Source organism: Dendrobium catenatum, unplaced genomic scaffold, assembly GCF_001605985.2.
Source record: "Dendrobium catenatum unplaced genomic scaffold, ASM160598v2 fragScaff_scaffold_1593, whole genome shotgun sequence".
Taxonomy (NCBI): domain Eukaryota; kingdom Viridiplantae; phylum Streptophyta; class Magnoliopsida; order Asparagales; family Orchidaceae; genus Dendrobium; species Dendrobium catenatum.
In genome coordinates this window covers 825968-840086 of record NW_021320055.1, presented here as the reverse complement: position 1 = coordinate 840086, position 14119 = coordinate 825968, and the positions used below count along the sequence as shown (strand labels likewise).

The 14119-nt window shown below is 32.8% G+C and overlaps 1 protein-coding gene across 1 annotated transcript in view; it reads right to left on the bottom strand.

Moving 5' to 3' along the window:
* Positions 1–2687: 2687 nt before the first annotated feature.
* Positions 2688–14119, bottom strand: part of LOC110104332 (signal peptidase complex catalytic subunit SEC11A) — a 42969-nt gene continuing 31537 nt past the window's right edge. Inside the window, exons 6-10 of the mRNA XM_020833386.2 lie at positions 9614–9659; positions 6588–6681; positions 6403–6460; positions 3947–4008; positions 2688–2872 (exon numbers count right to left, since the gene is read on the bottom strand). Of these exons, the coding sequence (XP_020689045.1) occupies positions 3958–4008; positions 6403–6460; positions 6588–6681; positions 9614–9659 (249 nt within the window). The 3' untranslated portion in view covers positions 2688–2872; positions 3947–3957. The remainder of the gene's footprint in view (positions 2873–3946; positions 4009–6402; positions 6461–6587; positions 6682–9613; positions 9660–14119) is intronic.

Below are 14119 nucleotides of genomic sequence, written 5' to 3'. Positions count from 1 at the left end.
TTTACTAATTATTTATGAATTAAATATTAAATTAAAATTAAAATAAATCAACAAAAAAGAAGGAAAATTTAATTACACTTAAATCCTAATATTCAAAAGTGAAGATGAAGTACAAGGTGGAGAAGAACTAATGCTTTAGAAAAGGGAACAATTATTACGTCCTCCGATCGGATGCAGAGGAACATCTGGTTGTAGGCAAAATCCCGCCTATACTGAGGTGTACCGAGTTTAAAAAAAAAAACTCGGTACACCTCGGTATAGGCGGGATTTTGCCTACAATCGGATGTTCCTCTGCATCCTTACACCGGACCAAATAAAAGTTCTAGAAAAGAAGCTTCAAATCCTTTCTCAAATAAAGAAAGTAATAGATTCTATACCAGAGAGAGAATTCCACTGACAAAGGTAAGAATATTTTAAATTATAAAAATGATAATGCCAATCTTGCTTTTTATTAATAAAAAATACAAGATATAATTGATAGGAGAAAGAAAGAAGTGAAAACTTGTGCTTGAGAGCAAAAGATGGCATGGAAGTTGAAAACATTGGAAAGACACATTGTATGCGCATAGAACGAGAAAGACGATAGTTTGATTCGAAGAAAATACATAATTCATTATACAAAATTGAATAACAAAAGACGGGTTTCATAAAGCTCGAATTCGCTTCGCGAACCTGAGAATGAATTTATAACAAATATTTTAAAAATATATATGAAAGTTTAGTGACATATGAAGAAAGATTATGATTTAGTGACATATGAAGGATTTCATTCATTATAAATCATTTGCATTTAGGATGCAATTAATTATGAGGGCTTACACTCATGAGAAATAAGATACCATAAAATAAAAAATAAACCGTATAAATGGTGCCATTCAGGGGGTAGGAGGAAACTAGTTTTAGTTACACATTATTATCTTTTGAGTATGTCGGTAGAATCGCTCTTTATCTTTCAAGATAGCATGATTCCCTAGTATGGGGTTCTCACCCAAAAGATAAAGGTAAATGGGGCTCAATCTATCTTTCATTTATTCTCATATTGGAGTAGAAATATTCAAGGTTGTTTATGCCCCATAGATGATATGATCCACGTTTTTTCACCTTCTCTATCTCAATATTATCTTTCAAAACCTAAAGTTCACAAAATTATGTTTGATGATTCGATTGCCAAAAATAATCTATTGAATATTAAACTTATGATTTTCCGAGCTTCAAAATAATACTCTTTCGTTAATTGACAGAAGGTTTCATAGAAGTCATCCGACAAAAGAAACTATTTTTATCATTTTTTGTCTTCCCTTTTATAAGAAGAATGACCACATTGACTACCATCAAATGCTCAACTCTTAATTCTATCAACCAATATTTGTCTCACACAATCAACAAACATTCAATGATGAATATAGCCCATCATGGCGTCATCCAATAAATGCGATCAACTACAACATTACAAACTTCTTCCGATGATGTTGCCATCGCAAGATTAGAGGAGCAATTATTACATCCGGTGTCCGAATGCGTTCAGAGACCAATAACCACGTATAGCTATATATATATATATATATATTGGCTCTAATAACATAGCCTCATAGTTCTTCCTGCGGCCTGCAAGTGCAAGCCTTGAATCAACTAACGAAATTTTATTGAGTTAAGAAAAAAAAAAACCTATACGTTTTTTGAAAAATTTCTTTGGAACAAGAAAAAAAAGGTTTGAATATTTTAAATTAAAATTAATTAAAATGAGTTTCATAATATTAATTTATTTGAAAATAAATATAACACAAAAAATAATTAATAAATCATGCAAAACACTCATCAAATAATTCTAATGACCATAAAATTCATCATAACCCAAATTTTTTCCAAAATGTATTTCAAAACACCATAGTTTTTACAATCAATAAATGACATATTATTTCATAAATTATCAATTCTTATAATTTTTATTTTATTAGCAAATCTTCACCACCAAATTTCTCTACATCAAAGTTCCAATTCATATAAGTATAATAGATGTTATGATGCCATCTCAAGCCCATATCAAGGCTCCGTTTGGGGCAGCTTTCTTACTACTTTTTCAAACAACTTTTTAATACAAAATTTTTTTGAATTAAAAATTTATATGCTAGAATGTTATTTTAGAAAGTAGTAACAAACTGTCCCAAATGAAGTCTAAGGCTTTGTTTGAGTCGGCTTTCTTGTTGCTTCTCAACGCAGCTTTCTCGTATAACAAAAATAATTTTTATACTAAAAAATTGCTTTAAGAAATAATAAGAAAGCCGTCCCAAACGAAGCCTAAATCTGATGAATAAAATTTTAGGTTTTTGGACATCAACTTTTGATCTAATATGAAATAAAAAAATAAGCAGACAATAGCTAGAAATCAAAAGAAGAACCTTTCTAGCTTTCACAAATCAACATTGTAATTGCAGGTTAACAACTAGAATATAAAATTAAAACATAAACAAGCATTAACAAAAAAACAGTACAGATGTCAAAGGAATCATGCCATATATTTCAGGAACATATTCTATTATAAGATGTTTGGAAAAGAAAGATTATTCAGTTGAAAGATTCTATGCATCAGCCTTTTTTTTGTTCCTTCAACTCGTTTCTTTTAACAAATACTTTATTAAAAGTGCTTTATTTTATTAATCCCTAGAACATCACTGTGAATTAAACTCAAATTTAAGGAAAAAATCTGTTTCTTATAAGCTATAAAAGTAAAGAAAATGAAAAAAAAAACAAATCTTTGCTAAGCCTGAATAAGATTAACAATACATATTCAGTTGAATTAATTACTCAAAAATTGACTCTCTCTCTCTCTCTCTCATATTCATTTGTCCAAGCCACCATTTAGGAATAGGGAACCCTTCATAGAAAATTCACAGAAAAATCAAAATAAAGTGAGAAATTTTAGCATCCAATCATTAAGAATTGAACAGTTTAAAATGAACTTCTGGAAAAATTTGCGATCGTAAAAGCAAAAGAGAGATCCATTACTCCCCTGCTAGGTTCAAACAAACACTTCCCCTCCCTCGGAATTATATCTAGAGTAATAATACGCAACCTGAGCAATATAACCAAGGTAGGAAGCAATTTTGAAATTGAAGTAAAAGATTCAAATTTTAATGATGGTCAAACAATTTGACTTGCAAATCTATCATTTAATAAACTACAAAAGGGTAGTTAGACCTATCATATGGCAAAGCATAAGGTTTTCAAGGTGAAGCAAAACTATTTTGCTAGACAAATTATTTTCAACTTGGCTAAAGTGAACCAGAATGATTTGATCAGCTAAATTGTAACTAAGAGGAAAGGCCAATTATTACAAATATGCAATACTTAACTTTCAGTATTCAGCATGCAAGTTAAGAATCAATAGCATAAAGGGAAAGTACCCTCAGTAGGCTGCAAGAGTGGGAAAAATTGGAAGGCCGCATAGAAGCATAATTAAGACTGAGGCTTCGTTTGGGACAGCTTTCATACTGCATTTTAAAATGACTTTTTAGCATAAAAATTTTAAATTCAAGAAATTTTTTATTAAGATGTTGTTTTAAAAAGCAAGAAAAAAGCCGTTCCAAACGAAGCCTGAGAATATGATTGGGGTGGGGGTATTATGATATGGGATTTATGGAAGGGAAAGTACCTCAAATTCATGCTGATGCCCAAATTAACAAATTCACTCACTATCAAAAATTTGATACTTACGCTCTCAAAGTGGAATTCATCATCCAAAAACTAGCTTTTTTAATGAAATAAAGTTAAAAAAAATGAAATGATTAGGTGGCTTTAAGTCAGTTAATATCTAAAAAATGCAAACTATAGTGTCATGAAGAGTAAAAGAAGGCAAAGGCAAGAAAAAAAGTAATGGAAAAACCAACAAGGATGATTCTACTAAAAGTAGTGAACTCTATTCGGGTAATTCATTACAGTTAAGGATTACCAGTAAATTTTCTACTCCTTTGATGTAATGACCAGCAATGCCAAGGAACCAATCAGAACATACTGCAAGAGAGTTTAGCAATAATTAGCACAAGGACAACATAAAAATGTCCATTAGCAACTCAATTACGAAGAGTTTGAAGAGAGACTTGCTTTTGACATAATTTAGACGCTAAGCCTCTGGAATTCAACAATATCAGGTAGAAGAAACAGCCGGTTTATGAATATTAATGGGAAAAAGGAAGATCCTGCATTGAACTAAGGGCCCATTTGGTTTCTTATACATTTAGAAAATGATGACTATTTTCACTTTTCACTCATTTTGTATATGAAAAATCAAATCATTACATGTGAGAATTTTGCGAAGTTTAAAATTCTGGTTGCTTTCTAATAACATGCAACCAAATGATGGAATTGAGCAAATTTCATCATTTTTGTTAAAATACATTTTCTATCTACAAGCAACCAAATCAACCATCTCTTCGACAGCAAATGCTCAACAATAACATCAAGCCTTTATCCCACTACGTGGGGTCGGCTACATTAATCATTTTTCTCCATTGTGTCCTATTAAAAGTCAAATTCTCGTTTAAATCTAATAAAGAAAGGTCATTCCTAATATTTTCTAACCAAGTCATTTTAGGTCTACCCCTACCTTTCTTAACACAAGTCAAATCTAATACCTCTACTCTCCTAACTGGGTCATCAGAAGGCCGCCTTTTTATGTGACCAAATCATCTAAGGCGACTCTCTATAATCTTATCTTCTACTGGAGCTACTCCAACCTTTTCACGTATATGCTCATTTTATATCTTATCTCTAAGGGTAAAGCCACTCATCCACCTGAGCATCCTCATCTCTGCCACACTTAACTTAGTATTATGCTTCTCTTTTAATAGCTAACATTCGGCACCATAAAGCATTTCAAGCCTCACTACCATCTTATAGAATTTCCTCTTAAGTTTGAGAGGTACATTTCTATCACATAACAAGCCCGATGCATTCCTCCACTTCAACCATCCAACTTGAATTCTGCTGATAATATCCCCATCTATTTCACTATCACTTTGAACAATAGATCCAAGATATCTAAAACGTGTACTCCTATTAATGACTTGATCGCCCAAAGTCACAATCCCCTCACTAGGTCTATTACTACTAAAATTACACTCCATATATTCTGTTTTAGATCTACTCAAGAGAAAAAACTTTAGACTATAAGGCTGACCTCCATAATTCAAGTTTACCTTCCTTAAAGTCCAAAACTAATAATCGATGTTGGGTACATAAATTTTCACTCGGAATAACTTTACAATCTTTGCAATCTAAACGATTTAATTTTCTAATAAGAAAATAGTCAATCTGGGTTGTACTATATCCATTTTTATAAGTGATGAGATGCTCATTCCTTTTCTTAAACAAGGTATTAGCAATTGAAAAATCATAAGCTAAACAAAAATCTAATATGGTCTTGCCACTTTCATTCGCGTTCCAAATCCATGGCCACCATGAATGCTTTTAAAATCATCTACCTCTCTACCAACATGTCCATTTAAATCTCCTCCAATAAAAACTCTTTCTTCAAGAGGTATCTTTTGTATTAATTTTTCTAAGTCATTCCAAAAATTTAATTTAGAACTCATATCCAAACCTACTTGAGGAGCATAAGCACTTATAATATTAACAATCTTATCATCAACAACAATCTTTAAAGCTATAATTCTATCTCCAATCCTATTAATTTTTATAACATTATCCTTTAAACTCTTATCTATAATAACACCTACACCATTTTTAGTACGACTCCTACCCGAATACCAAAGTTTAAATCCTAAACTATCAATTTCCTTAGCCTTCTCTCGAACACATTTAGTTTCCTTAATGCACAAAATATTTAACTTCCTACAAATCATAATATCTATTAATTTCATTAATTTTCCTGTAAAGGAACCTATATTCCAAGTTCCTATCCTAATTTTAGTTTCATGGACTAGCTTCTTTGCCCACATCCGTCCTTGATGTGAGAACCCTTGCCTATTTAACACTGCACCCGGGCGCGGCCCTTGCACACTTGTCACTGTATTCAGGCCATACAGCGTGTCGCTTCCAGAGGACGCCCTAGCATTAACACAATTTCTTAAAGGAGTCATGTCATTATTGTTCGACAAGTTTTATGTTGGATATCGACTACCTAACGCAACCCTCCACTTTTCTCATCCAGGACTTTGGACCTAGCAACGGCAATGTTTTCGACAGCAAATGCTCAATGGTAAAAAAAGCTTATTAAATTTTTAAGCTATAAGGATGAAATTTGGTTATCAAAGAGATGGTTCTTGTATCATCTTTAAATCCCTCGGCGAACAAGAACTAAGAAGCCTCTTGCAGTTTAAACTGAAGATTTCCATCAGCATATGTAGGAAGAAATAAATATCAAAGACTCGGACAACAAAAGCATACCTTCAAAATTGGCATATCAGTCATGATAATTGTAAAATAACCGACATATGGTAAAAACCTGCCAAAAGAAACCATCAGATACTCGAACTAGAATTTTAAAAGGATGAAAAAAAAAATGAAGGCCATAATCTAAGGTACATAATATAAATCACACATCATCTAGGAGGAGAGTGTGTTTGTCTTACCCTACAGCTCTCCCCATGATATGATGTTGCTGAAGCCAAAGCTGACCAGGAGAATATAATAGACCGGTTCTGTCATCTTCACGGTTATTATCTCCTAAAAAATAAAGAAAATATATTGATTTCAGAAAAGAACTGCAAATAAGTCAGCAAAGGAGCATAAACGTCAACGGTAGAAATATTTTTTTTCAAGATTTCAAATAACTAAATTAATCTAATCAAGTAACTTCTACAGAACATGTCTTTGTTCACAAATTTGAAAAGAAATAAAAAAACTTTTACAGCAAATTAAAGTAGTTGTTTTTTAGTACAGATCCCTATTACTCTTGAGAATCTACAGCAACATCTACAACTTGAATTGTCCATATCAGAAAACCACATCTGCAAAAAGTAATCATGGTACAGAAAAGGTAGCATGCCATCACTATTCACTAGTAGCGGTCAGTTTAAAGTTTCTACACAAAAACAGTCCAAGTCCAAAGTAAAATTTAGAAAGAACAAGCAAGACCCAAATTACTTAAGATCCATATATAAAATAGTCAACCCTAAAGTCTAAAGTTATTTATTTATTTGCTAATAAACCAACTAAGTCTTGTAACCCTAAAGCAAAGATGAACATACAAAACAGAAAGCCAAGTTAGATATCAGAAGATACCCAAATAAATTCACAGAATCACTGCATAAGAAAAACTAGTATCATGAATGTAATTTAAAATCTGGAGTTAAGGATGAATCACATACAATAAAGATGGATTCATATGAAGAAAATTTCTGCTCGATGTGCTTCATTATACTCAAGTACTTGGCAAAAAGAAAGAATTATAATAAAATTTATGCAAATGGGGACATTGTCACAACCTAATACGGATATCAGACATACCATCATCATATCATCATTATTATTATCATTAGTCAATGCTAATAAAATGAAGATGGGAAACACCAATTCTTTAAAAATATATAACACTGATACGAGATTGACACAACATTAAAACACTTTTTATTTTTAATATTATTAAACATAATAGAATTCTAAATCAATTAAAACATAATATGAGCAAAATAATAATTCTTATTATATCATAGGAGTGCTAAATCAAATTAGTAAAGCATAGCTTTGAAAAATAAAAAACAACTACTACTACAATATCAAGCCTTTATCTCGCTATGTAGGGTCGGCTACAAGAATCCTTTTTCTACATTGTATCATGTTAAGAGTTAAATTCTCATTTAAATCTAATGAAGGTCATTTCTAATATTTTCTAACCAAGTTTTTTTAGGTCTACCTCTACCTTTCTTAACATAAGACGAATCTAATACATGTACTTTCCTAATCAGGTCATCAGAAGGCCACCATTTTATGTGACCAAACCATCTAAGATGACCTCCATAATTCAAGTTTACCTTCAACTCCCACTCTAGTCTAATCAACAAGAAGAATATCATCAACAAAAAACATATACTAAGGTACTACCTCTTGCAAATGTCTACTGAGAACATCCATAACTAAAGTAAAAAAGATATGAGCTTAAGGTTGATCATTGATGTAATCCAATTGAAATAGGAAAATATTTGGTCAAAACACCTTGTGTTTAAACACAAGTAACAGCTCCTGCATACATATCCTTAATAACTTGAATGTAAGCATTATTAACCCCTTTCTTTTCTAGAACTCTCCATAGCATGTCTAGAAACTTTATCATATGCTTTCTCTAAATCAATAAATATCATAAGTAGATCCTCCTTATTCTCTCTATACTTCTCCATCAAACTTCTCAATAAATATATAGCTTCCATAGTAGACCTACCAGGCATGAATCCAAATTAATTTTGAGAAACATTAGTATAACACCGCAACCTTTGATTCATAACTCTCTCTCATAGTTTTAAAGTATGACACATTAACTTAATTCCTCTATAATTCACACAATCTTGTGCACCACCTTTATTCTTAAAAATAATCAAAACACTCATTCTCCACTCATCTGACATCTTTTCAACCTTCAAAATAATATTAAAAAGTTTAGTAAGCCAAGAAACTCCTTCATCTCCTAAGTATTTCCACACCTCTATTGGAATATTATCAGATCCAACAGCCTTTCTACACTTCATTATTTTTAAAGCTTCTCTAACTTTGATTTTACTAAAAACCGATAAAAACAAAAATCTTTATTTTCATTTAGGATGTTAAGGTCACTAAAGTAAATTGCATTCTCATAATCTTCATTGAAAAGTTTAGAAAAATATCTCATCCATCTTTGTTAAATATCATATTCTAATAAAAGCACTTTTTGATCTTCATCTTTAATGCACTTCACTTGAACTAAATCCTTACTACTCTTATCTTTTTGTTTGGCTAACTTATACATATATCTTTCGTCCTCCTTAGTATCTAATATATTATATAAATCATTAAAAGCTAAAAAATTTGCATCGCATATTACTTTCTTAGACTTCTTACGGGCCTCTTCATATCTTTTCCAATTATAAGAATTTTTACATCTAAATTAATTTTTATAACAAATCTTCTTTTTTTTAATCTTTTCTTGCGCATTTTGATATAAATCATAGCATTGATAATTAGACAAAATTTTGTTTGTGTATAAATGTGGCTTGCATGTGCCCAGAATGTGCTAAGTGCCAAAGTTCTTCGAGAAAATTAAAGATTGAGACATGCAAAATGATGCACTAGAGTTGGTTCCTTCAAGTATCGGACATGATACGACAACCCTGAGTTTGATCTTCATAGACTGGTTCTAAAGCAATAAGAATGCTTTAAATTTTCTACTAAAAACTGAATAAAAAAATATTGTGATCCCTCCATATGGTTACCCTTCATATGTATTATGTAAAACAGTTTAAATTTATCAAGTTTTGTAGCATTACTAGATTTGGGTTCTAAATATAAACTTTAAACGTGAATATCAATAGTTGTAATGAATCGCAGATAAAAATGGTAAATTCAAATGTTACAACTAAACTAGGCTCCTAAATACCAATTCAACAATGTAACTCATAGAAGTTCGTACCCTTTGTAAGAATGTCAAGTTCTTCGGTTGCTTGGCGCTGATGGACCTGCACATGCAGCTCAAAAGGTCCAGTAGAAATTGGTCATGAAAGCGAACAAATTATTCCTTGAAATAGTGCATTAACTAGGGCTCTATCTCATTATAAAAGAATACATATATATATATATATATATATATATAGAGAGAGAGAGAGAGAGAGAGAGAATAAAAGAAAGATTTTGAAAGAATCACTATATGGCATTGGAGCTTTATTGCCTTCGTTGATTTGGCAAGGAAAATTTGGGCAACAATAAGACATATAATTCGGATTAAACTGAAGAGTATCTAACAACAGCATGCTCATTAACAAAAATCTGGCACGTTTACTAGTGATGTTTGAAGTGGTTAAAAGCCTATAGACAGCTCAAATGTTATAATAAAATCTCTACTAAATAATAAAACTGAATTTAAACTAATGAACAATGAAAAAAAAAAAGGATGAAGAATTGATAACAAGCAACATAAAACTAGCATTAGAAGAGAGTGATACTTCCGTGTGATAGATTTAAATATATTGAATCTATTATTAAAAAATGGTTATATGAATAAGAATATAACTTCTAACATTTGGTGGTTAAAATAGATAAGTGTCATAGGAGTATCATGCATTAAGATGATAGCATGGAGACCAAAATGTAAATTTCATTAAGGTCGTATATGTCATATGAATCTCGATAGTTAAGAGTTTGAGCTGTTAAAAATGATATCAAAGCAATACACCAACCGAAAGATGGAACTAAGTGTCATCATAGGCCTCTTGAACCCTGTATGGGGCAAAGAGATACGTCGCGGGAGTCGTCACTTGAACTTGTAGAGGCCACCTCTAGAATCCTATCTGCATGGTGAATGATTTTTGAATAAAGATACTGACAAGGAAGTCAGTTACTTAAGTGGGGGAGATTGTGAAAATCCTTAAATAATTAAAAAAAAAAAGCTAAACTATTAAACATCGATGCGCCTTTTGCTATAATAGTTGAAATTTCATTGAGAAACTCCGCAGTTAAGCATGCTCATCCCGGAGAAAATCACTTGAACTTGAAGGGGCCCCCTCTAGAATCCTATTAGCCTGATGGATGATTCTGGGATAAAGATACAGACGAGAATATCAGTTACTTAAGTGGGCGAGATTGTAAAACCCCTTAAGTATAAAAAAAAAATTAAAGACTTAAATATCGAGGCGCCTTTTGGTGTAATGATCAACATTTTATTAAAAACTCAGCAATTAAGCTTGCTCATCCCGGAGAAATCTTGGGATAGGTGACCTCCTAGGCCCCAACAGAACATAACCGTGAGGCCCTTAGACCAAAACAGACAATAGCTCAATAGTTGAGTTTGAGTTGTTACAGGTTCAACCAAATCAGTCCATTATAATGCAAAGCAGGCGCGGACGAGTAGGTCGAGCAAGCAACGAAACAGTGCAAGTCACGTGAGTGAGCGTGATGCGGACATCGGTACAAAGATTTGGTGCATCTATCACAGGAGGCGTCGCAAATCGACGGCCATGATTTAAACCTTCAATTATGATTTATTTTTCTGCATTTTAGTTCTTAATTAATGTATTTTCCTATTGTACCCCTAGGTTAGTTTATTTGAGTGTTATGGCCCAAGGGGCATTTTTGTAATTTTCTATTTTTCTCATGTTATGGCCTATAAATAAGGACCTTGAGCTATTGTAAGGGGATGGTTAATGAATATGAAAATTTTCTGTTTTCCACACTTGTGTTCTTCTTGAGAGAGGACGAGAGTGAGATTTCTATGAGAGAAATCGAGACTGTCACCAGCAGCAGGATGGGTCCGGGCTCGTGATTTGAAGTCCCTTGGAAAAGGGCAAATGAATCACCCGTCAGTCTTTGAAAAAGTCCAAGGCTCGCGGTTTTTAATTCCTCTTATTTTCTCTCTTTCGTTTTATCTTCGATCTTCTATTTTGGTTTTTGTTTTCTTTGTTCTGTCTTTGTATTCCTCGTCGTATTACTCCTCATAGTCATCTTTCCTCCTCCCTCAACTTCTCGGCCAAACACCCCCTTTGGATGCCGCCGGCCCAATCTCTTGCCGCCGGCCACCATCCACCACCTCATCCCAATTGAAATCCTTGCCTAATTTGGGTGGACATATTGTGGGCTGATTTCAAATTCAAAATCATGTATTTTGAAATTTAAAACCTGTCCTAATTTGTGAAAGCTATTTTTAGAAAGTTTCCATTTTAAAATCCGATTTGAATTTCAAATTCGGAAGGGATTTAATTGGTTCTTTCTTAATTCCCTAACATTAAGCAAATTCAATTAAGTCCTTAATTTAAATTCATTTGAATTCCTAAATTCAATTGAATTTTAAATTCAAATCTGGGAACTTTAAATCACCTCATTAACTAATCTTGCTTGGCCGAATTTTCCTCAATGCAATATTTCTAAATCCCTTCCTCACTTATTTGGCTGACATTTACATCTCCCGTAACTCCTAAATTAATTCCCACATCTAAGGAATTAATTAAGGAATTCCCAAATCTTTCCTAGCTCCTCCCGCCACCTCTCCATCCCGTCACCTGAGCCTCAATCCAAGTCAATCCCGTGAGCTTCTTCACGTAACAGTTTAGGATTTTAATTTTATTTCCTAAATTACCTCTCAGCTCGCTGCTTCCCCAACTGTTTCGGATCATTAATTCCTACAGGAATTAATTGGAAAACCTCCAAACCTATTATTTTACATTGAAATCACGCCTGGCCTTCTTCCCCCTGCTGGCCGGAACTCCCCCATTCCGTGCACACAAGTTCCCATCCACAGATCTCTCCCAAACTCCATCTTACGGGAACTTTCTGCCTTCCAAGAATTGCAGCCAGAGAATTTCAGCAACTAGGAGTGTTTTTCCTGCAATATTGAAGCTTCAAAACTACTGTTTTATAAGGCCAACTATTATTCTCTTGATTTCTCTCTACATCTCGTGCATCCTCTCTCCTTTCCAGGGAAACTTCTCTCTCCCAATTCTTTTACACCAAGGCTAGAAAATTGCTGGAATCCTCTCCCAACTTCCTTTATTCCTCTTTCTCCCATAGAAAAATCTGAAAAATTTCAGATTTTCTGAAGGGACATTTCAGCTTTTGTGAGGAGACACTTGGAGATTGTCCACCTTCCCTAGCAAAGCATTTTTGTTCTACATCAGAGCGTGTTCGAAAGTGAAAAGCTGCAATTCCTCGTGTGAGATGACTTCATCTTGCTCCGTCCAGTTAAGCCAATTGAGAGAAAATGAAAAATTTGGAGCAATAACCAAGAGGAAGAAAAGAAATCGGGATAAAGAATTTGTTCTTGGAGAGAGGAAGGAGAGAAGGAAGAGAAAAAGGGAAAGTATATTTTTTCTGTTTAAAGTTAGCTAGAAAGAAACTCATGATTTTTAAATTATATCGAAATTAAAATGATTAATTATTCATTAAGGAAGAAGAAATAATAGTTAGTGATCGGTGAGGTTTGTTTAGACAATAAGAAAGAAAAATCAGAGGTAAATAATGCAAACTATATAAATGTTATTTCAATCATTTTATAACAATGCATCCCATGTTGTCAAAACAAACCTCAATTGAGCAGTATTGCTTTAAAAGATGTTTGAGATATTCGACGTAGTTTTAATGATGTTAAATATCATTGAGGCTAATATTAATGTTTAATTATAATATGAACATTATATTGAGCAATGTCGAATCGAGCTATAAAATAACCAAGTCAAAAGTACTGCAAGATCAAGTGTTCTCAAGAAAAGATTAGGTAAGGGTTATAATGTAAATCAAATTTAAATTAAATTTAATGTTAATGAAAATACATAAGATGAAATGTCAAACACATCAATTGACCCCTTAAGAGTGTAATCACAATACATTATTTTAAATAAGATTTTTTCGGTGTTGTGAAAATTGTGTTATTATAGGCAAATTTAGACGTTGGTGGATATGAATCCCAGTTACCTAAGCTCTGTCTGTCAAATATCTAAATTTCAATAGTCATATTGACCACCTCAGTCAGCCCATTGCTTTGAGGGAAGAAAGAAGAGGACAATTTCAATTTTATCCCAAGTAACTTGCAAAAAGTCTTCTAAAAATATGACAAATATGGTATTCCTATTAGAGATTATAGTGAAGGGTAAGCCATATAATATATATCCTTAAGGACAAGCTTCCTACATGAGATGCATCATTACTTTTAAAGCAAGCCAAAATATGAGTCATCTTAGAGAATCTATCAAACACAACAAATATGTTATCATGGCTACTACAATCCTAGACAACCAAACACAGAATGTATGGACAAGTCTTCTCAATGTCGGTGTGGTATTTACCCTTTCTGATTTTTGCTCAATAGTAGCCGCCTAAAGTATAGCACCGTACCACTAACCATAAAAAAATTCTGAGATGCAATAAAACCTAATCTCCACCAACCCAATGGTATTATCCTTTCCGAAATGGCACGTTATTCCCCCTGAATGCA